The 23,352-nt window shown below is 38.2% G+C and overlaps 1 protein-coding gene across 4 annotated transcripts in view; it reads left to right on the top strand.

Annotated features, from left to right (window-relative positions):
- Positions 1-263: 263 nt before the first annotated feature.
- The window catches only part of LOC130918568 (arf-GAP with coiled-coil, ANK repeat and PH domain-containing protein 2-like), a 76,655-nt gene continuing 53,566 nt past the window's right edge, over positions 264-23,352 (top strand). For all 4 annotated transcript variants that reach the window (XR_009063783.1, XM_057840371.1, XM_057840372.1 and 1 more), the window contains exons 1-2: positions 264-693; positions 19,237-19,294. Coding sequence is in view for 3 of the 4 variants with exons in the window: in XM_057840371.1 (XP_057696354.1) it covers positions 641-693; positions 19,237-19,294 (111 nt within the window). In the remaining variant the exon portion in view is untranslated. The remainder of the gene's footprint in view (positions 694-19,236; positions 19,295-23,352) is intronic.

The raw sequence follows: 23,352 nt of genomic DNA, 5'->3' as shown, positions 1-23,352 counted from the left end.
TCTATCGCCGTCAATGGCAAAGAATGAGTTAAATGAAGATAAAGGGTTAAACTTTTTCTTATTACTATTATTATTTAAATTTAAAAATCCAGTTGTTCCATCTTTTCACGGTGGTTGCTATATTATTAATATTCTGAAGATATTTTCCAACTATCCCATAATGAGTTTACATTTGGACATGCGCACTCTGTATCTATCTTGGGAAATGTGGGCCATCTGCTTGAAGTCAGTTGCGACGCATCATGCCTTGCGTTCATAGACGATCTTCGTACGAGTCCTCACTAGTATGTGCGTGGAAGAAAAGCCTCTCCCCCACTGGCTGCCATGACTGAGCGACAGGGCGACACTTTCTGTTCCCATGACTGACCTCCGTGTCCGAAACAACCGCGCCAGTTTGTAGCGTTACCACGGTGCACTTCTACTATTTTATGGTTGTATTTGTGCGACTTGTGAATCGTAGCTGCTGTCCTTTTGAGGCTAGCTGGCTAGCAGAGCCGTGACGGACGGGCGAGCCAGCTGGTCGGACAGCGCTACAGTAACGATAGCAAACACGCTAATTAGCCTTCCGACTCGCCCTGGATTACTGTCTTCACAATCAAAGAGCCCTCAAGGTGTTCGAGGTTCACGTGTAACCGGCGAAATGAAGATAACTGTGGATTTCGAGGAATGTCTGAAGGACTCCCCACGGTTCAGGTGAGAGACAAACTGTCTCAGTATAAGTGTCCATTTCTCCAAAGTGGCTTTACCATCAAAGTGCTGCTTGCTTCGTGTTATGCACTAGTAAAATTGATGCTGTTTGACGACTGCTACATTTGTTATTTTGGTCTCTCAAGAAAACCGAAGCCAGTAGAGTGGGCAAGCTCGTTAAGTAATATATGCTGTATTCGTCATAGTAGTTTGTGAGTGAATCTAATGACGATCAGTGATGTAAAAGTCGTCAAACAGAGCAAACGATAGTAACCGATCCGGGTAGTCTTTAGTGAACATTGTTTTCAAACTTTTATGCTTGACTTTTTGGGCACAATGCTGTTATAGTGCTTCAAGATTTGATTGAATTCTATTGATTTACAGTCAACTGACTATTGAATAGACATTGCTATGTGAACCTTCTTTGAAATACCATTCGCCTCAATTTCCCAAATTTCAACATTGATGTCATGTAGTTGCATGAATGGTGACAATCATGATGTCACTCATAGTCTATGATGCGACCCCATTTAGTCAGAGGCTTGACCTTTGCAAGATGACTGGACACACTTCAATGTTGTAATGAGTTCTTTTGGCGAGTGAAAGGGTGTTATGTTCTCTGACCGGAGCCACACATTTTTTTCAATGTGTCAAGCCTGTGTGAAGTATCATTTAATTGTGATTTTCTAAAGCCTACTAGGTCCCTGTGTTTTTTTCATTTTGCATGTCGAAGAAATCTGAGAAAAGACAGAAAACTCCTGTTATTTTTTCGGCCTCTTCTTTTTCTTTCTTTCTTTTAAACCTGTCCTGTTCAGCTGCTTGACACGGAGAATGGAAATCTGAGTGTCCGATTGGTCTGAACAGTTTTCATTTATGTATCGCAGGAGAGTATGACTTACTCGTTCTTCATTTTGTGATGCTGCAAGCCTGCAACATCCTCTCTTCTCACACAAATGAGGAACAGATGCTTATTACTTGTTCGTCAAGCATTCTGGCAGTGGAATATTCTTTTCAACAATGGGAGTGTCTTCTTGAGCTGTTGGCAAAGTTGACATTTGCTGTATGTATGTATGTATGATCGGGTATATCGACATGCTGAATCATTACAGACAGTTTTAGCCTGTCATCAGTGATGTTTAATAGATCACAGTCAGAGCTACTAGACAAGCAGTCAGGTCAACTGGGCGGATGCTTGTCAGAGCTTGACATGAATAACCAGTGATGAACTCGTGTCTGTTAATGTTCTCTTCTGTATTTTCCCACCGAGACCACGTGGTGCACCTTTTTCACATATGTCAAAATGCAGTTGTCAATACAGTTGATTCAAGGGTTTTGTACAGTACAGTCAATGCACAAATGCAGGTCACTCAACCTGTTTGGTGCAGATTTAGAAGTAGGAATAGGAAAGGGTGCTCTTAGTTCATGATGGAGTTCCATTTCTATTGCTACAGTGTGATCTAAATTAGTGTGCAAATTGAACCCTGGACTAAATAATTATTGAAATTAATCAACGATATCTAGAGCATTATATTAACCAACAACTATTTTGACAATCCATTAATCATTTGGAGCCACTCTCTAAACTTAAAATAGTGAAAATCCTCTCATATCAGCCTCTAAGTAGTAAATACAGCTGATGATACTCATGATTTCAATAGTCCTCAATAAATGCAGACTGATTATCGTTGTAATTAATCAAAACGAGACATTTGCAAACATCTGTTTGTGCTTTGAAAAACTGATGAGTGTTTTTCCCTTTTAAGCGGCAGGCTATGGGCGAAACCGGTTACCGGAACATAATCACTTCATGGAAAAAATTATGATGAGGAGCCATAGTATGAACAATAAACATGTGAACAACTTGAAGCAGCCTTTTGTGTTTATTGAACCTGTAGGCCTTCAAATTAATATTCACCCATTACCCCGCAACCCACTTTCTTCTTTGAGGGTCAATGGTAGTTGGAAAACCAACAGAATGGTGCGTTACTGCTTCCTCCAGCTTGTCTAATTAGCAAGCATTGAATGAGTGCCTCTGTGGCCGAGGAGACAGTATGCTGAGTGGGCGTTGAACCTAAACCGTGCAGCGTACTAAAGCTGTCGGGCCTCCAAAAAGTCTCGCGTTTTGCATTAACCCTACTATAGTATATATCCGCCTTTATACAACTCATCACGTAAAAGATGCATTAAATTTATGTAGGGCAGGGACGGGAGTCGTTGCCAACAATGTTGTGTTTGTGGCTCAAACAGTACCTACCATTTGACAAAATGGATAAAAACATTAAAATGTTTATTAACCTTAGAAGATAGCACAATTTCAGTTGGTATAAGACGATACATTACTTAGTTGCTGTGGCAACGCCAAGATATCACGCGATTGGGTAGCCGGCCATGCCAGTCTTTTTTCCTCGTAAATTGGACTATTTGAGTTGATTGGTCCAATTTGTATGACAATCGTTCACCCTGAAAGTAGCGTCAGAAATAGAGGTGTGCCATCTTATGCACCCCTCGATTCGATTCGATTACGAATCAGGGTGCATCGATTCGATTCTTGAACAATGATATTGATGATGATTACAGTTATCACTATTATCGATGCATCGTACATTACTAATTAATAAAGTAGACAAACAAATTTTGTCCATTATTTATTTAAAATATCCTAATGATTCAACAGGAACGATGGAAACATGCCCCTTCAACAAAAAGCTGCCCTTAAACTGCTTTTTATTTATTTATTTTTACAACAAAGTTCAAAAACATTAACCATTTTTAGAAATCAGCCTTCTGTTAACCAATATACTTTGTTTTCACAGATTTCTGTACTATTTTGCATGTTTGTAGTGTTACCGCTGTACTTAATCATGGTTTTACACATTCTGCATATGAAATACACGTTAGCTAATTGGCTTAGCGCTCAGCGCTAACTATTAACACCTCAAAAACAACAACAATCATGGCTAAACAGTACAAGAGGGTTCGAGTACTCACCTCCTATAGATGCACACGGGTCTGGCAACACACTCAGGACATCTTTCAATTGACATGACTTGAAACCACAGCTGGAGATCTGAAAGATGAGAAGCAACGAACTATCTCTCTTCCCCTCTTGCTCTAAAAAATAACGTGCGCATGCCTGCCTGTCTCATACACAAAATTATTTTCCAGTCTTTTAAAAAAAAAGAGTAAATCTCTCTCCCAGTAACCGGGAGCACCCATCATAACGTTGTGCGCGCATCCGTTAACAGTGTCCGGGCGGCAGACGTGTCTTGAATTTCGTTCAGCTACGAGTGGTTGTCATAAAGTTATGAAGGAAAAATCATCGTTTTTGAGCCTTTATGAATCGTCACCTGTCGAATTGCGATTCATGTAATAATTGATTTTTTTGTAACTCTAGTCAGAAAGCTTGTGTTTTTTTTTTGTTTTTGTTTTATCCTTGGTTTTGGGAACATTCAGTTACACATAACGACTTTAGATGATGAAAAACCATTTTAATTTGGGTTTAAAAAAATATATGTGGCCTTTAAAGAATACCAAATAAACTACAATAGTGAGTGAACATCATTAGGGAAAAAAATTCTGCAATCATTTTATATGTAAAGTTTTGTGAACCAACTATTTATCTGATGATTCAGTTAATTGATAGACTGATCTAATAGATTCAAAAAATATTTGATAATGCCAACATTTGTTGGAATGTGTCATAAGCCCGTGCTAACGCAGAAGACGTAAATATTTTTCATGAAAAAGAACTAAATTGAGACCAATGTAATGAAAAGGATTAGTACGGCGTTAAAGTAGCATGCCAGCGACTTGTGCCTTGCGACCACTTATGTATATTCTCACACCATCCATAAAACTATCAAACTGTGCGTACTTTGTAACATTGCACCACCCTATGTCAGGACTGTTGCAATGACTGCAATCTTTTCCATGCTCAAAGTGGGTCATAATACGTCTCTCTTATAAGTAACAATTACTTTTACTTACAGTTACAAACTACTTTTAATATTACGAGTGCAAGAATTACAACGGCCAACTAGACACGTTTGCTGAAATCCGTGTCATTCATTTGCCCAAGCCCTGCCTCTTAAAGTCACACAAGTTCTAGTCACAGATCACATATATTACAGTAAAAATCACGAGGAAGGCGATCCAAGTAGACAAAACAATATTTGCATGATCATCTCACACTCATGTTTTTTGTAAAACAAAAACTATTTTTAACTTAATAATCAGGTTTGGCCTATTATGTAGAATAATCAATTATATATTTTATAATTGATTCTTCTGCAGACTGAATTATGCTGCATATGCCCGGTTTAGGTCATTGTCATTGTGGCTTTGAAAAAGAATTTGTGTCGATGATGCAACACAGGCATAATTTGCTTTTATGAAGTTACATACTCTTTGGTTGAGCATAGGCAGTATGTGATTTGTAAGTAGAGAAGCTTGAGCTTGTTTGCCACAGCTGTCTATGGTGTTTTTTTGGGGGATTTTTTTTTTGTAAACTAGCAATTGAACATATTTTGGATGCTTCTATGTATGTATTGATGTGGCTGTGCAATGGTAATATGCTTGACATGAACAATTTACCGAATAAGCCATGCGCATATTTCAGCAATGGTCAGAGTTAACCAATGGTTAAGTGCAGCAAAACACGTGTCTTTCCAACGCACAATTGGTCACACAAGAGGCATGTGGCTTTTGGTGCTTTGAAAGGGATGTTCCAAAAGCGTATTTATTGATTGTTCCAAAACGGATCGATTATTATTGGAAATGAATGCTGGTTTCATTTTCCTGAGGAAAAAAAAAAAACTACCATTTTTTGGGGGGGACTATAAACTGCTTTTCCCCCTCTGCTTTATACCCTGCCTTTTATATCACAGTGTGACTTATTTGACGATTTTTACAGGCTAATGAGCTGCATATCTTTTGGTGTAAATATTCCATAATGCAATATGGGCACCTGCCGTTCATAGTCCAGTGTGTTTGATTTGTGAACAAATAGTTTTCTTGTAAAAATTGGTGGGTGCGATTTATAGTCCCAAAATTATGGCATAATCTTGCCAGAGAAAATCGGACCATCTTCACGTTATTGGCCATGGAAAACATTAAGGAATTAGAAAGCATTGGGTGATTAACATTCAAAAACACATTACTGCTTGAGGGTTTTGACGTTATGATTTTCAACTGACAACCCTCGTGAGGATAAGCGGCTTGGAAAATGAATGAGAGAAAACAGACTGATCAGTGAAATAAATTTGCTTCGAATTATTGAGCATAATTTGTTTCAGAAACGGGTTTCACAGCCATAATACATTTTAGTTTGCTGTCATAACTCTGTAAATCATATACATCTCATTCATGTTCAGTTCATTGTTGTCAATCTGAGGTTGTCATTACTATTGTGCCTGTAACTTCACTGTCTTCTTGCTGATATATTTCCCAGAATGCTATGTCATCATAACCACATTCATCCATGAGTTTGGTGACCTTTAGCCGGGCAGTAAAAGTCATCTCTTGGCTTTCCTCACACCCCTGCAAGCTTATCACGTGTTTGAATGAATCACAGATTATTTCCAAACAGTTTTCCACATTTCACTTGGATATTTTTCCCACCCTCCTTACCCAATAGCTTGTGTTTGGCCTGAGAGGAGGATATAGCAGGAGAGAATGGATGAGAACTTGATCCATACACCAGTACAGTGGAGCAGCTTTTATTCACTAGACATCTGCTTCCATTTAGAGTCTGCTTTCAACTTTGAGCCAGAGAATATGTAGCCCCCCAAGAAAAACTTTTTTTTTTTTAAGTGGTAATTTGGCACAACCATTTATTTTTATTTATTCATATTTTGCACTTATCCTCATTTTAGCCTCAGAGCTGTCTATGTTCATAAACTGTGTATGTATTTTTTACTTTTGTCAACCATACTTGACAAATTTATGAGATGGATGAAGGATGCTGTACATGCTTAGCTACATTGGCTATGATGTGCATCAAATCTCCTTTCACAGATTAATGCTGTGGTTGTGTGAGCAGATAAGTAGATGGACTCTTTAATTCTGTACTATTCCAAACAAGAACTATAAAAGAATTCTGGCCTTACAAAGAGGATATTTTGGACTCTCACTGACTACACATCTACCAGTCTATACATCTATCACAGAACTGTATCAATTTAATTTTGGAAGGTATTTTTTGTAATTGAACATTGCTCTTAGCAGCTAATGCTAGGAATGGCTGGCTGCCAGACAATTGGAAGAGTCCCTCTGATCGGAGTCACAATCGAGTTGTCATTTGTTGTTGTCAAAGTAATTTTGTCAGTCTAAAGCAAGTCCAAAGTCTTTCCTGTTTGGGGCAAGTCATGTCGAGTTACAAGGTTGTCGAGTCAAGTCAATCCGTGTTATAAGGTTGTCGAGTCTAGTCACAGTTTAAGTCCTTCACTATTGACCCGCAAAGCACATGGGTTTGTCAATGAGGGAAATAAGAGCGTGCAAGAGTACTACGCATGAAATAAACCACTATAAAGGTGTTCTTCTCAATGTCTATTTAAAACAATGCATTGACTTGGATATTCTATAATCACTACTACATTCATCTCAGCAATGAAATTCCTCATACTTTTTTAATTGTACGACTTTCATAACTAGAAACCCATTCTCTAAATTCTCATCAAAAAAATAGGGAAGACTTTAAAGCAGAAGTTCAGAATTTTTGACATTAGGCTTAATCTCAGAGTTAGCAGGAGTTTAATTAGTTGGTGGAGTTGATTTTAACAAATTCCATGCAGTTTGCAAGTTATTTGTTAGTTTCAGGGCTCCAGAGTGGCTAAGATAGCGCGAGTCAATGGCACCTTCATAGCATGCCAATAAAAAAACGATAGATCTACGACCAGATCCAACATCAAATAAATTCAAAACACAGATCATTGTTCAAAAACACCCATGTGGCCAAAACAATGTCACACTAAACTGCCGTAATTAATTTCATTCTGCAGGATTTTTTTTTAGATGCGTAATACGACCACAATAAAGAGGAGTGCTTCGGCCACTCGTGCTAACGCTGCATTCAAGGAAGGTAGGAAGTCTGACTAATACTGCTCGGAGGGTACCAGTTGCGACCTCAAAGCGTTCCAAGTGAATGTAAACAGCAAATATGGCTGATCGCGACAAGTTGTTTTTTTATTTTGGCCATCAAAAGACATTTTGACCTCCAGTTTATCTGCCTTCTCATAAGCGATCAAATAGTGGAGGCGTTTGAATGATATTTTTCCAGATGGGAGGTTGAAGACTCTGACTTCCCGCTTTCATCGAATGCAGCATCAGTCTGCTGAGTTAACTGATGGCCGGCAACATGGCGAAATGTGCATTTAGAGCAGTACTTCTCAAATGGTGGGGCGCGCCCCCCTGGGGGGGCGCAGAGCGATGCCAGGGGTGGCGCGAGGGACCTCGGGGAACATGCTTTTTTTTTTTTTTTTTTTGCCGTACTAGAATAAAGTGCACTTGCACATCCACTCCGTGGGTGGCAGTGGCGCCCTCATTTTCAAAGTGCGTGCAGTATTTTTGAAGTAAGCAAGAGCACACGGAAGAGACTCATGCAGAGCTGGACTCACGCACACGCAGTGACCCACTGACTTCTCCGGTTCTCACGTGTCCGGCCGAGAAGTGCCGTTTTCGGCTTGGGATCGTCACGACCACCGCCCTCACCTACGGTTCTCCCTCGGCCGCCGAGAATGCGCTTTTTTCGGGCCGTTTGCCTTTTGGCTTTGACTTTTAATATAGTGGGAAATGAGGAAAGACCACTGTTTACTGAGTCTAAAAATGCTTATAGCGGAGATTCTGAAGCAAAATCAGTTAAGACGCCACTTAAAGACATTAGACCTCAATCTCATTGATAAGCCGCTTGATTGTTTTTCAGCGAAAACGTGCCGAATATTGCCAATTGTCACAATCGTCCCGCTTTGTCAGTGTTATATCAGTAAAACAGTGAGCACTGTGGTGAATCAGCGAAAATAAAAACTTTCCTTCTGTCCAAAGACCCCCCCCCACCCCCCCTTCTATTCAGTTTTGTTTTTTTCGGTCAAATTTTTTGGCATGTTGTCCTGAAGAGTAAATGTTTCTAATCATTTTGAATTTGTTATTATTTACTGATTTTATTACATTTTATTTTTCAGTATCAAATGGTCAAAAATGTACCTTGAGTGTATTTTTACAGTTTGGATGTGACTTTTTTTTTTTTTTACTTCAGGCAAATTGATGCGCGTTGTCTTTTCTGTTACAAGCAAAACAATGTTAATAAAGTTATACTTTATTATAAGTTGATCTATGTTACTTTTTTTCTTTAATAGAAAAAAAGGACACAATGTTAGGCTGAGGCGTACTTATAATAGTAATATTATAGACAAATGATACTATTTACAGTGGCGGCAGAGAGTTGGGGGGGGGGGTGCGAAACATTTACGTCTTCCTTGGTGGGGCGTTACAGAAAATAATTGAGAAGCACTGATTTAGAGGCTGTGGAAACAGAAGAAATGGGCAAAGGAAAGTTTCCACAAATTCCCTATGAAAAACCAGGGGCAATATAAACTAGTTACTTGCTGCTGGCTACGTCATAAAAAATCAGTGGTTAAAAAAACAATATGATATTACTCCGCCCTGCTCCTCTGCAGAGCTTGTGGATTGCAAATGTTGCTGTTCTGCAATTATTGACATGCCATGGTAGGTTTTAATAACTTTATCCTGAAAAACATAGCCAACACAATTGATTGCATGGGTCATCGATGAATATCATGTGTGCAGATGTTTTTTGTTTTGTTTTTTGTTTTAAATTGGCATGCTAAGATGGTCCAATTGACGCGCGATAGCGTAGCCACTCCGGAGCCCTGAAACTAACAGTTAACTAACAAACTAGATGGAATTTGTCGAAATCAAATCCACCAACTAATTAAACCCCTGCTAACTCAAAGATTAAGCCTGATGTCAAAAATTCTGAACTTCCGCTTTAAGGTCTTCCCCATTCTTTTGATGAGCTTTTAGAGAATGGGTTTCTAGTTATGAAAGTGTTGCCATTAAAAAAGTATGAGGAATTTCATTGCTGAGATGTATGTTGTAGTGAGTCAGTGACTATAGAATATCCATGCCAAGGCATTGTTTTAAATAGACATTGAGAAGAACACCTTTATAGTGGTTTATTTCATGCATAGTACTCTTGCATGCTCTTATTTCTCCCATTGACTTGACCGAGCATGGTTGAGTTATGTGATATTAAGGAATTGGTCCAATGTTTCTGCTCTCCCCTGAGTCACTGACAGCTGTCGAGTCAGCAGATCACAGGCACTGAACCTGCACCTGGTGAGCGATGCTCATATTGCCAGAGATGAATTTCTCTTGAGAGGTAAGCTGTACGCTTGTTAGCATGCTCCCACTGTTGTTGTGTGATATAATTACTCTGTGGGTCATTTCATTTTAATTGGCATTATAATGGTGATTAATGATGGGGACTGACAGGCTTCTTGCTACGGTATCGTACACATTCACGAAAAAAGTACCGGCGGTATTAAGCTGCACTGATATTGATACTTATGTTCAACTTCATTTTAAGAGCAAAAAGAATTCTCAGACAGCATATAAATGTTTATCTTTAATGACATCTTGTTGTTGGAATATCATTTGGTGTGTTCTACAACAGCAGGACGCCTCTACCCCAAAATATGCTGCCCCACTTTTAAACAATTACAGGATCTTTGTCATAGCATTACGCTCACCCTATTCTCCACATCGGTCTAATTCCTGGATCTTCGAGTTTCTTCGAGCAATTCTCAACTGGGTCTCATAGGTTTTTGGCCAAGACTATTAGTTTATCCACTATAGCAGGCTTGAGACAAGAACGTTGGCACGTAACAATGTTCCCACCTGTGCTAAAAAGCCTCTGATGGGGAGCTCGTAGCAGGAATGCATAGATACCTGCGTTTTAAATGGTCCCACATGTTTGACAGATTACTTCTTGTTGAGGCAACCATGGCGAGGCACTGTCGACAGGGCTGTTTTTTGTCCCTTATAGTCTTGTTCTTGCCAAAATACTTCCAAAACTCCTTTTGGATACAGTCTTCCTTGCTCCTCCAACGTGTTGATTGCTTGCTTTCACTTTGAGAACGGGCCCTCCTCCCTCCGCTCTGCTGTTCGGCCCCTCCTCCCTCCACTCCGCTGTTGCAGGGGGAGGGGGAGGAGCCGATGACTTGCTGGAGGGAAAGAAGCTGTGCGCTTTTTTTTCCCTCTCCTTCCTCAAAACAAACGTTTGTGGATTAAAAAAAATGAAATTAAAAAACTATCGCACGTCCTTGCGATGGGACTATTGCACATGCGCACATCGCGATGGCGATGTTTAAACGATATATCGTTCAGGCCTAACTCAAACTAACATTTATCTTTTAAGAATTACTTGTCTTAAAATTAGAGGATCCCTTTAAATACACATACAGTATAGATATGTTTCTTTTTAAATTATTTAATTTTTCTCTAATGCTAAATCTGAATGAATACATTGAACACACACATTTGTTGGAGAGGGCGCTCCTTCACGGTTTTTCATTTATCGCGGCGGGTTCTGGTCCCCATTAACCATGAAAAACGAGGGATCACTGTAATGCTGTTAGGTACTTTTATCAATCACCAGTCACAGTATACAGTGAACACTTGCTATTTATGGAGGATGAGCGAGTCCTGATGTGACGGGGGGTAAAACTGCAATTAATTAATGCCCCCGAGCTCTGAAAGTATTTTTTAAATTCCTTTTTTATGCTACAAAATGGTTATGTACTCAAAATGGAGGGGAGCATATAACAACAAAACATTGGTTTTCAAGTGGAATTCATTTATTTGCTGTACATAGTCTGTGGATGCATGTACACAACCATGAACCCATGGTACAAAAATGATTGTAGAGCTGAAACGAGTACTCGAGCAACTCGAGTAACTCGAGTTTAAAAACTGATCCGAGTAATTTTATTCACCTCGAGTAATCGTTTATTTTGACAGCTCTAAGCATCACGTTTTGCTAGGACTACTTTTAATGCGGGACAACGCGCTGTCACGTGCGGAGAGGAAGAAGGGAAAAAAAAAAAAAACTTACCGCAGCCGACAGCCGCCACAAACGACGCCGACGTTGCTAAATACTAGCCCGCACAATGCTACACTGGTAACAGGCAGCGTCTGGCGCGTCTCATAGAGATCACATGTATGTTGAACTAGATGCGAAATGACAGACTCGGCCGCGTCTGGGCAGCGTTTGTAAACAGCCGCCATCTTAAAGCAGTACAGCGCTAAGCGCTAATAAAGAGCGCTAATAAAGAGCGCTAAGCGCTAATAAATAAGATTAACGTTACTGTCGCTACTAGCTCACGGAACGTTAGCCCTGCGGAGGGCTAGGTTTCAATTAATTATGACCACTGTCGATGCGTGGCTAACGTGTCTTACATACAGGCTTTAACATAACATAACATAGCATTGTGGAGTGATGAGGGTGTAAAATAAAAACTTAATCATGCTAACTATCAATTTTAGCTCAGTAGTCATTGCTGGATAAAACACCAAGTAGCACTGGTCCCTAATGTGCTCCAATACAGCCTGTATCATACATTTATTTTGAACACTGCAAAAACTCAAAATCCTATCAGGACTTACAGTTTAGACTAACTTAAAACTTAACTAGAATTTAAAAATGGCTTGACACAAAGAGAAATTCAATTGAAACACGTGGGGAAAAAAATCCTAACTTTTAAGTGATGTGTGTTATCAAGCGTAACGGCATTTTTAGGTAAGATATATATATATATATTAATAAGATCTAAAAGTTTTTTGAGTGAAAGCAGTGAATTAGTCTTTTTTTTAAAATTCTAGTTACACCTGAGATGCAATTGTTGGCTGTTTTCAACAATATACAACGAAAATAAAGACATTGATTGACTGAAAATGGTTCAAGATTAGATGAAATGTCTTGTTTTCTCATGTATATGTATAATTGCTCTTCACCTAAAAATATATTTGTTTTATCCGATTACTCGATTAATCGATAGAATTTTCAGTCGATTACTCGATTACTAAAATATTCGATAGCTGCAGCCCTAAATGATTGTATTCAGTATTTAAAATATTCAAGGTGAAAAGTTCACGAGAGTCATCAATACTATTTGTTGGCTGGGATACTTGCCGAAATGACATCTCAGCACAAAATGAAATTACCTCGGACATAGTCTAACAAATACACGGAGGCCATCATTAGGTGATTACGGCAAACTAACTCACCTTTGGAATTCACGCACAATATTAAATATTAGGGAATGTAGGCAAAATGTAACTGCAAATTAGACTACACTGATTGATAGTAGCTGCATCGGATGAAAAACTCACTTTCATTTTGACTTTGGTCAGAGCATGTGTTCTATTCAATCATTCAGCAAAAAATGAAGACATATACTGTATACATATATTATGAATAATTATACCCACCATTACATCACTTTGGCCTGTGCATAAAGAAAAATGAACAGGCAATAAGTTAATAGAATAGAATACCCCTTTATTGTCATTATACAGTTATACAATGAAATTGTGGAGCATCTCCCTTTACAGTGCAGGATAAGTTAGTGACTTTTAAGTATAAAGTATAAAATCTGAGTAAATATAAAAAATGTGTACGAGATAGTCCTATGTTCAGGCAGTGCAAATAATCAAAGTGAAGTAGCAGCAGTTTGACAGTGAAGGTGTTGAATATTGCACGTTAATATTGTATGTGAGTAAGTATTGCACATAGAGTATTGCATTAGATGAATATTGGACATTGGGTGGTGTGGTGTTACATATGACAGTTGTTCAGGGTGGAGATGGCTTTAGCAAAGAAACTGTTCCTCAGTCTGTTTGTTCTTGCTTTTAAACTCTTATAGCATCTCCCAGAGTGGAGTATTTCAAACAGCTGGAAACCAGGATGTGAGCTGTCCTTGAGGATGTTTAGAGCTCTGCTTAGGCACCGGGAGGAGTAGATGTCCATCAGGGAGGGGAGAGGACAGCCAATGACCCTCTGTGCTGCCTTGACTGTCCTCTCTGTCATCGGCAGTGCAGCTCCCGTACCAGGTGGAAATAAAGTATGTTAGCAGGCTCTCAATGGAAAAGGCCAACAGCAGTTTCCTATCCAGCTTGTTCTTCCTGAGGACTCGCAGGAAGTGCAAACGCTGCTGAGCCTTCTTTATGATAACTGTTATGTTTGCTGTCCATTAGAGGTCATCTGAGATCTGGACTCCCAGGAACCTGAAGGTGTGGACACGCTCCAAACACCGCCGTTGTTTTGTTCTCGGTTCATGTACAGGGGCCCTGAAGTCCTTGATGACCTCTTTGGTTTTGGTGGTGTTCAGGGCCAGGTTGTTGTCTGAGCACCAGGCTGAGAATTTGTGGACTTCCTCTTTGTAAGCTGCCTCATCTCCCTGTGGGATCAGTCCAACCACTGCGGTGTCACTGTTATTATTATATATCGGAAAAACACGAAAAAATCGGTGTCGTGCATTATGACCTGCAGTATGAACCTATCCTAGGTGTATAGGTTCCAAAACAAATGGTTTCATACAACAAATCCAGACGACAAATTTTGCAGCGAGTCACTGTGTATTTGAATACTAAATATATTCAAAAAGTGAAAGCAGGCTGAGGTGAAAATACTTTTTACTTATTTAGACTTAGTTCTTTGAAGGGCAAGAAATTGTGACATTTATATATAAATTATTTTTCTTTCAATAGATTATAAATAAATAATAATCAAATAATTTTGTTGCTAGCTAGCTACATGATAAACCTGTTTTTCTAGCTTATTTTTCTACAGAATGCATGCAGCAGGCTGGCCTGCCTGACATAAACATTACCTTGATCATGTAGGTTTCGCCTGTTTTCCAGGAGAGTCACAGATTTGAAACGGGCTAATGTTTTGTTATGTGATCCAAAGTTGTGTCTGCTGTCTTTATTTATGCTGATGGGTAGGAAGTGTCTTACATAATTTAGGGGTGATGAATCCAAATTTGATTTTTTTTTTTTTTACCCCTTGTAAGCGTTTTTTTTAATTTTGTTGCACATCAAGATTTGATATATAGTGTAATGCAAAATTATTGCAAAGCAATGTTTTTAACATAGTGGGTATATAGCTAACACTTAAAAAAATAGCCCAAAAGTAACGATATATTGCAAAAATACCTCTTATGCCATGCTTTAGACTAGGGGTGTGACAAAATATCGAAATGGTGATATATCGTGACACTTTGTATCCCAAATGTTATCGATATGCTCCTGCCAAGAATCGAGATATCGTTTTGAAAAGGTGTCAATGTCTAAAAAAAAATTAAAATGAACCAACAAGTTGCTACCAAAACTTTCCACCATAATAGTGTCTCAGTTAACTCTAAGGCTGCATTGACGGTGCTCGACGCCCAATCCAGCGCATTCACAGTCATTCTGTCGGATTTTCAGGGCATTTACAGGTCACTTGCTGTTCATTTTAGGGCATTTACAGGTCATTTTCTGTTGAGTTTGAGTCACTGCCTATTCATTTGGGTGATTCCCAGGTCATTTCCTGTTCTGTAACTCAAAATAAACAGGAAGAGACCCATAAAATACCCCAAAATCAACAGGAAGTAACTGAAAATGAACAGGTAAATGACCTTAAATGGCCCAAAATTACCTCATTGCCTGGCATTTGGCTGCCACTACCGGCCATAGACGTTCAATCCGTTTGAAGTGGGAGGGATGGCAGCGAATGAACGAATGTTGCCATTCTTTCATTCGCTGCCACCTCCCAGTTCAAATGGATTGGACGTCTACTAATGATAAACTCATTCCAATTCACAGCAGAAGCTTGTTTTTCTGTTTATTAGTTGTTTGTAGAATATCCTAGAATGATTTCCTGACCAATGTATGGATAATCGTTGTATCGTCAGATCATCGTTATCGTGAACTTTGTATCGTAAATTGTATCGTATCGCGAGGTACCAAGAGGTTCACACTCTTACTTTAGACAACTGAAAATGCAGACACAGAAGACCAACAACAGGGGAAATGTAGCATGTGCTGGACTGCACTGCTGCCAATGTGCTCAAGTGTGTAAAAAAAAAAAATCAGGCAACTATGACCAGTTCATATCCGAAAAATCTATATAGCTATGCAAAGGACTGAAATGTTCAAATGTTTGGGTGAAAATATGTGCAGAATCTATATTGCAATATTATAAAAATGCATTTGCATGCAAACTCTTAGAATAAGGCATGAAATAATCATTTGCTGATTTAGTTCTCTTTGATTTTAGAATATAAGATTTTATTATTTTAAATAGAGTGCACTTCTATAGTGGTTTTCTGCTACATATATTCTGCTTTATACAATGCCTAAAACGTGGCATGTTTTGCCTGCAGCGTTATCGCCAGATTTGAACTTGTTGCATTTTGTATTTCCCACAATTCCTCGCTGTGCTTGGCTTGTTTTTTTATTTTTTAAAAGGAGCCTCCTTGGTCCATCCTCACGTACGTTCCCTGCGGGGACGGGCTACTCACTCTTTCCATTAAATAGATGGTACAATAATCTCATTTTGGATCCACTGATTGCTTTCAAATGACATGAATGAATGAATGAATTACAACTCTTAATTAATTTATTTTTAAAAATTTTTTACTGCCCATTTATGCATAGCTCGAAATATATTTTTTTATTGGCTTGCCTGATCAGGCAAGTTCAACGTGAAGGCCACTTGCCTGGGGTGTTTTGTTTTTTGTTTTGTTTTACTTGCCCCAGGCAATCGGAAAGCGCTTAACTTGAGTGGTACCTCGACATACGATCGTTTAGACATGCGACGTAAGATTTGACTCGTCAATTGTCTCAACATATGACGACATGCTCGAAATACGATTTATGACTGCGTCGCAATTTCCATTTTTCCGCAAGATGGACGCACGGCGGATTTTCTTGTGCGAGAAATCAACATGGGTCCCAGATAGGGTTGTGCTGGTGGTGGAAAAAGGTGACACTTACCATTGAAATTCAGAAGGAAATGATAGAATAATATGATCGAAGTGTGCGTGTCAGTGAACTGGCTCGACAATATGGCTGGAATATGTCTACTACGATCTTGAGTACGACTGTCATTATTATTATTGTAGCTTCGTCAAGTTTTTAGTCATTTATTTCAGAAATTGTGCAACACAACACGGCTACTGTCCGCTGTAGCCAACGCCAACAAATACATAACATGAAAAGAGAAAGTAAAAATTTCCTACTCTAACGCACCTCTCACTCTGTCGTCAGTCACACGGTGCGTTCAGAAACAGCATGCAAAACACAACCGCCACATTATAAGACTATTTGTTACATTATTATTGTTATAGTATTATTGAGATTTGTACTTATAATTGTTTTGTTATGTGTAATTGTACCTGCAGTATTTGTTAAGGATTTAGCGTAGGTTTTTGGGCTGTGAAACGAATTCATTGAATTATAATGTATTCTGATCGGAAAATCCTGCTCGACATGTGACCATTTCGATTTACAAAACAGGTCCTGGAATGAATGAAATTCATATGTTGAGGTACCACTGTAGTTGTATCTGCCACGGCTTTTGCAGTATTTGTTAAGGATTTAGCGTAGGTTTTTGGGCTGTGGAACGAATTCATTGAATTATAATGTATTCTGATCGGAAAATCCTGCTCGACATGTGACCATTTCGATTTACAAAACAGGTCCTGGAATGAATGAAATTCATATGTTGAGGTACCACTGTAGTTGTATCTGCCACGGCTTTGGGCGGCTTGGTTACCCGTTTTCCACTTCATAGAATTACTGTGGGAAACTTTCAAACTAAGCAGAAAGTCCACAATCCAGCAATGAACCGGACAGTCAAAATGAGGGAAGCTTGCACAATTTGAAGAACATTGCAGCGCATAAACATCCCAGTTTTAAGAAAGACTACTTCCTGTGGAGAAATACCTCTTTCGTGAAAATAGGGATGTAAACATTCCTTCAGTCAGTGTTGAATCAGCCTTTTCCTCGCTAACGTGGTTTAAAAGTTGGCTTTTTTCCTATTTATGGTTTAAGGACTCTGCTCAGTTTTTATCTAGCCTCAGTTTCAACTTTACTACCCGGCTTTTTTAACCACAATGTCTTGCTTCTCACATTTGTTTCATCTTGGACATAAAAATGCAGTGCTTAGCAGACAGTAGACATATGATAGTTTACAGTGTATCATAAGTGGCATAGTAAATGTCTGCCTAGATTTTGTGTAAGGTTATGACATTTCTGAAATAGAAAGTCTAATTCTGTTCACTTTCATGAAATCAAAACAAATTTTGTTGTGCATGTTTACATTTTAAGGAGGTTGGGGGCCGTTTACCTTTTAACGGTGTGTGTGTGTGTGTGTGTGGGGGGGGGGTGCTGGATTGTTGGAGCCAGACATCAGAGGATTTGCCAAAAGTGCTTTGGTCTCAAAAGAAAATACCTGTATCACCCACCCACTTCACAGGAGCATGTGAGCTTCAAATAGATGCAATCTCATTGATGCCACGCACTGTAATCTGTATGGGATTAAAATAATGTCAGAGACATCTTGTGTTTGCAAAAAAATTTTATGTTCGTAAAAATAATTACAAATAAATAAACATAATTGTGCACTCGCAAAAAATATTTGTGCTTTGTGAAAAATATTTTTGTGTGTGAAAATATTTTTGCACTGCAATGAATACTAATGCCCTAGTGAACGGTAAGTAATATCATCTTTTTAATTAATTCATGGACTCATCTTCTAAGTTTTGTCAAATTACAGGCATTTTGGAGCCTCGCCACTGCTAGCCACTAGGCTGTGTTTCAACGGTATTTAAAGTGTGTCTCCATTGACTTTTTTTTTAAACTCTAAGCCTTTGCTCTACATCTGAATAAAAGAAAAACATACATCAAGTTAGATGCACTGGTTATTAGTAGATAGCGTAAAAAGATTTCTGCATCCTGGAAAAGTTGTGACGTCACTCAAGCAAACACTGCTTCTGCAATTTCCTTCTTCTCTGGGTTCTGGTTCTTCATCTGATCATCTCTTGCTAAAAGTGGAGAGCTGGCCAAGCAGCCTCTTTAGCTGACATGACCCCAGATTATGTGGCTCCATTTGAAAGGACAAACAGCTGGAGGGAGTTTGGCAAATGTCCCGCTGCTGTTACAGAAAAGGGTGTTGCTCTTAATTCATCTGCCCAATTTCACTGGATCACTCTCTCAAACATTGTTTTTCTGTCATTGAGTGGACCGTCACTGACCTCATGCATTTATAAATGATATTATCCATGTATCTATAAAATGCTATTCATAAATTATGTATTTTAGCCAATGTAACGACCCAATAAGAGAAAAGTGCACAACAAAAATTTAGCATAGTGCAATCTCTCAAAAACATTTCACATTGTTGATTTTATGATTTTTATTAAGCAACTGTGTTTTAGGAGGAGACAAAAGCCAACTTTTCTTATTAAATGTTGTATTTTTCCTCCGCAGAGCTACCATAGAGGAAGTGGAGGGGGATGTGTGTGAGTTGGAATCTAAGCTTGACAAAGTGAGTACCACCCAAGAAAAACATTACTTGATTGTGCATTTTGTTCTATTGTGTTCAGTTGCAAACTCTGAATCCTATTGTGCAAATGGGATATTGCAGTTTCATCCTTTGGTGCAGTAGCTAAGTAAAACATGTCTACTGTGGTACCTCAAGATAATGAACCACGTTTTACATGTAAATCGCCTAAATCATTCTAGGTGCTACCAAAACACCACATAAAATTTTATAATTAGAGTACAACCAGATTAAAATAAGAGCCAAATACATTAGAGTCATTAAATATACCTAACCAAACCGTTAATACCTGTAATGAAGTAGATAACATAATGCAAAAAAGAAATAAGAAAATATTAGGGCTGTCCCAAACGACTAATTTTCTTCCGATTAGTCAGCTGACTATTTTTACGATTAGTCGACTAATCTTATAATAAAAAAAAAATGTTTTTTTTTTTTTTTTTTTTTTACTAACTTAGCAATTAAATTTTTTTTTTGACGCTTGTAAATTCACAAAAACATTTCATTTTGGAACACTTAAATTCTTGATTAAAGTACAAATAAACAGATAAATAACAATAATAAATCACAAATAAACAATGAGTTCAAATGCTGATAGAATTAACTTGTGCAAAAGAATGGAATGTAAACAGATTCAGAACACTGACTTCACCTTTCCAAAATGATTCCAAAAAATTCTTAAAAAAATACCTAGCATTAATATTATAGTATACTGTAGTACTATATATAATAGTATTATAATAATTATTCATTGCCAATCAGAATTTTCATAAAGGGTGTCATTTTAAAGGTATTCTTAGTGTAGATTCTGAAGTATGTGGGATTAACTCCAGAAATCGTTATTCATATGATGAATATTACATGCTTTTATTTTGAAATGTTCACCGGCAGTACGTTCGCTAAACCGCTAATTTAACACTAGAAAACCCAGCAGAGGCCAACTCGGCCCTTCCCCAAGACAAATATTCCTAATATCCCCAAGCAATGGCCGATTTGGCCTCTCTTCCTAAAAAACCCAGAGGTGGCCCAAATGACCCAAGTGCTTTTGAATTAGCAAGTCGTTGTCCGACATTGAGCAACCATTCATATGTAAATGCAACCACTAGACATACATTGTGTTAGAATGCGGCCCAACGGAGGGGAACACACCACGGTTGCACACTTCATGTGATAGTTTTTGTCAGTTCAAGTCAAGCTACATTTATTAATTTACATTTATTTATGGAGTTTTACGCTTTTTACAAACTTTTAACTTACTTCTCCTATACTCCACACAGAAAAACAGAAAAAAATGGCCCAAATGTGTACATTGTTTTTGCAAAAAAAAAAAAAAAAAACGTTTTAGAACTGCAATTTGAGTTTAAAGCAAGCTCATGTATATCGTTTAGAATGACTGGATCTAATGGAGCATGAATTGTGGTCATTTTGTCTGAAGTTAGCAGCCCTGAACAGTTTCTTTGAACACACTGAAATAATGACTGAATGTCCTAATAGTCCTAATTATTATGAAGGGAATATGTACTAAACAGTGCTGTCAATCTTACTTCAAAAAGTAATTAGTTACAAGTTACTAACTAAATTACTTTTTGGGAGAAGTAACTCAGTTACCTCATTGTAAGAGTAAATTGTTACTCAGCAAAGTAACACGTTACTTTTCTTGTTCTACACGTTATTACAAATATACAATATAAAACATTTCACATCAAAGATGTTTATGTTAACTGATTGAATTGATTTTTTCATTCCTCCCCCAAAAAACGTAGGTCAGATTTTTTACTTTTTTTTTTTTTTTTTTAATTCACCTATATGAGAGTTAGCGGTATACAATCTCATTGGGCTGTCATGATAAATGGTAAAAAAAAAAAAATCACAGGGACCTTGATTACTTGCCATTGAAAATAAATGGGAAATTTGTTTTTATATGTATTTGTTTAAATTCCGATACAGGACATACCATCTTCATAAGTAGGACTCAAGACTCGAAAAAGGCTCAAGTCAGGCTACTTTAGCTGTGTAGGGGGTTGGGCGAAACCTTGCTGAGTGAGGCTGCTTTCTCTTTCGCCCAACCCCCTCCTCAGCTAAAGTAGCCTGACTACTAGTCAATTTGTTTCAGACACATATTTCTTACTTGCCTACTGTAGATTGATAAATTTGTAGGTAGATTTGTGTATGTCTTAGTCAATCCAAAAAAAAAGGTTCCTTCAATCAAAGTATATATTTTCAATTGAAAACAAAAGTCACTTGAATGAAAGCAAAATGTGTTTGAATGCAAAAGTTGCCTGAATGATAGCTTGTTTCTGAAGCAAGAGTGGTATTTACTAGTCTTGCATATTTTTTTCCCAGCCATTTCATGTGAGGTGTTTTTCTTGTTACCACTGTTGTTTGGTGTGCTTAGTTGTAGTATTTCTGAATATCTATGTATATCAATGTATATCGACAGCAAATTGTGAACTGATCTTTACAAAAATGTTTTTTTAACAAGTAGAGGGTATTCAAACAAATACATCCGAATAAATTAGAATTATTAAAAGCAATTTTTGCAGTAGGCAAGTAAGAAAGAAGTGTCTGACTACTAGTCAGGCTACTTTAGATGAGGAGGGGGGGTTGGGCGAAAAAGGCTCAAGTCAGGCTACTTTAGCTGAGGAGGGGGTTGGGCGAAAGAGAAAGCAGCCTCACTCAGCAAGGTTTCGCTCCTGCCATGTAGTTCTAGGCTGAGCCCTCACTTTTCCCATCATGAGTGATGCCCTACGAGGAGAGATTTTACATGGAGCCCCAGTCCAAGGTAGATTATCAGTCATGTTTAGCCTTTTCCATTTTCTAACAATTGCTGCAACTGTTGATTTATTCTCACCAACCTGCTCTCCAATTGTCCCGTAGCCTTTTCCAGCTTTGTGGAGCTAATCAATTTTTTTACCTGCTGCCTTTCGAAATCTCTCTGGTATTGCCCATGGTAGCGGGTGGATTATAACTGACTGTGGGGTGCACGGGTGACAGTTATGAGCTCAAACGGGTGGGGTAAAGGTGGACTTTTTTTTAAGGTAGAATGACAACTCTTTGAGTGTCATAATTATTGCTGATTCTCAGGTGCACAAATACTTGAACTGAACCCCATTAGATAAAAATATATAACAAATAAATTTTTAAAATCATACAATGTGATTTCTGGATTTTTTTAGATTGTCTCTATGAGTGGAAATGCATCTATGATTGAAATTTCAGACCTCCACCTCTTTTCAAAGTGAGTGAACTGGCAAAATCACAAGGAGTGCAAATAATTGCTCCTCATTGTATAACAAGTAGTCCCAGGAAAACAAAAAAATCTTGATAACCTTTCAACAAGTCCAGTATAGAGGATAGAGGGTGTATAAGAGGTACATTTATGTGTGTTTTCTATAGTATTTCATCGTTTTGACTTGATAGTTTTGATTTGCTGTGATTACTCTTGTTTGAATCCTGTGCATCAATAAATACCAGGAAGAAAAGACAAAAATTAACTTTGTCAGACTCTTATTTCAGTTTTACATTTGATACTGATTCAATGTTCTATTTTCTGCAGGCATCACAAATATACTGTTATAACAAATATTGCTAGCATATAAAGGCCCCACAAATACACTGTCAGAGATATTTTTTTCCGACAGTAAAATCGTAAAACAATACACATTATTAAAATGTGCAAAACCCCATAAATGTAGCTTGACTTGAACTGACACATAATATTACATGAATAGTACTACTGTTGTGTGTTCCCCTCCATTTGGGCCGCATACCAACACAAGTGGTTGCATTTCCATATGAACGGCTGTTGTCTGTCGGACAACGACTTGCTAATTCAAAAGCACTTGGGTCATTTAGGCCACCTCTGGGTTTTTTTGGAGGAGAGGCCAAATTGGCCATTGCTTGGGACTGTTAGGAGTAGCAGAATTCTCTGGGACTTCTAGTGTTAAGCTTTACACTCCGCAAAAAAAGCACTTTTTGTCATTGCATGTGTTGTCAGTAATAGATTTTTCTTCCTTTTCAAATGCTGTTAACCAGCGATTTTT

This window comes from Corythoichthys intestinalis, chromosome 7 (genome assembly GCF_030265065.1).
Source record: "Corythoichthys intestinalis isolate RoL2023-P3 chromosome 7, ASM3026506v1, whole genome shotgun sequence".
In the NCBI taxonomy this organism is placed as follows: Eukaryota; Metazoa; Chordata; class Actinopteri; order Syngnathiformes; family Syngnathidae; genus Corythoichthys; species Corythoichthys intestinalis.
Note: the sequence above shows the minus strand (reverse complement) of the source record. Positions and strands in the feature narration are given on the sequence as shown.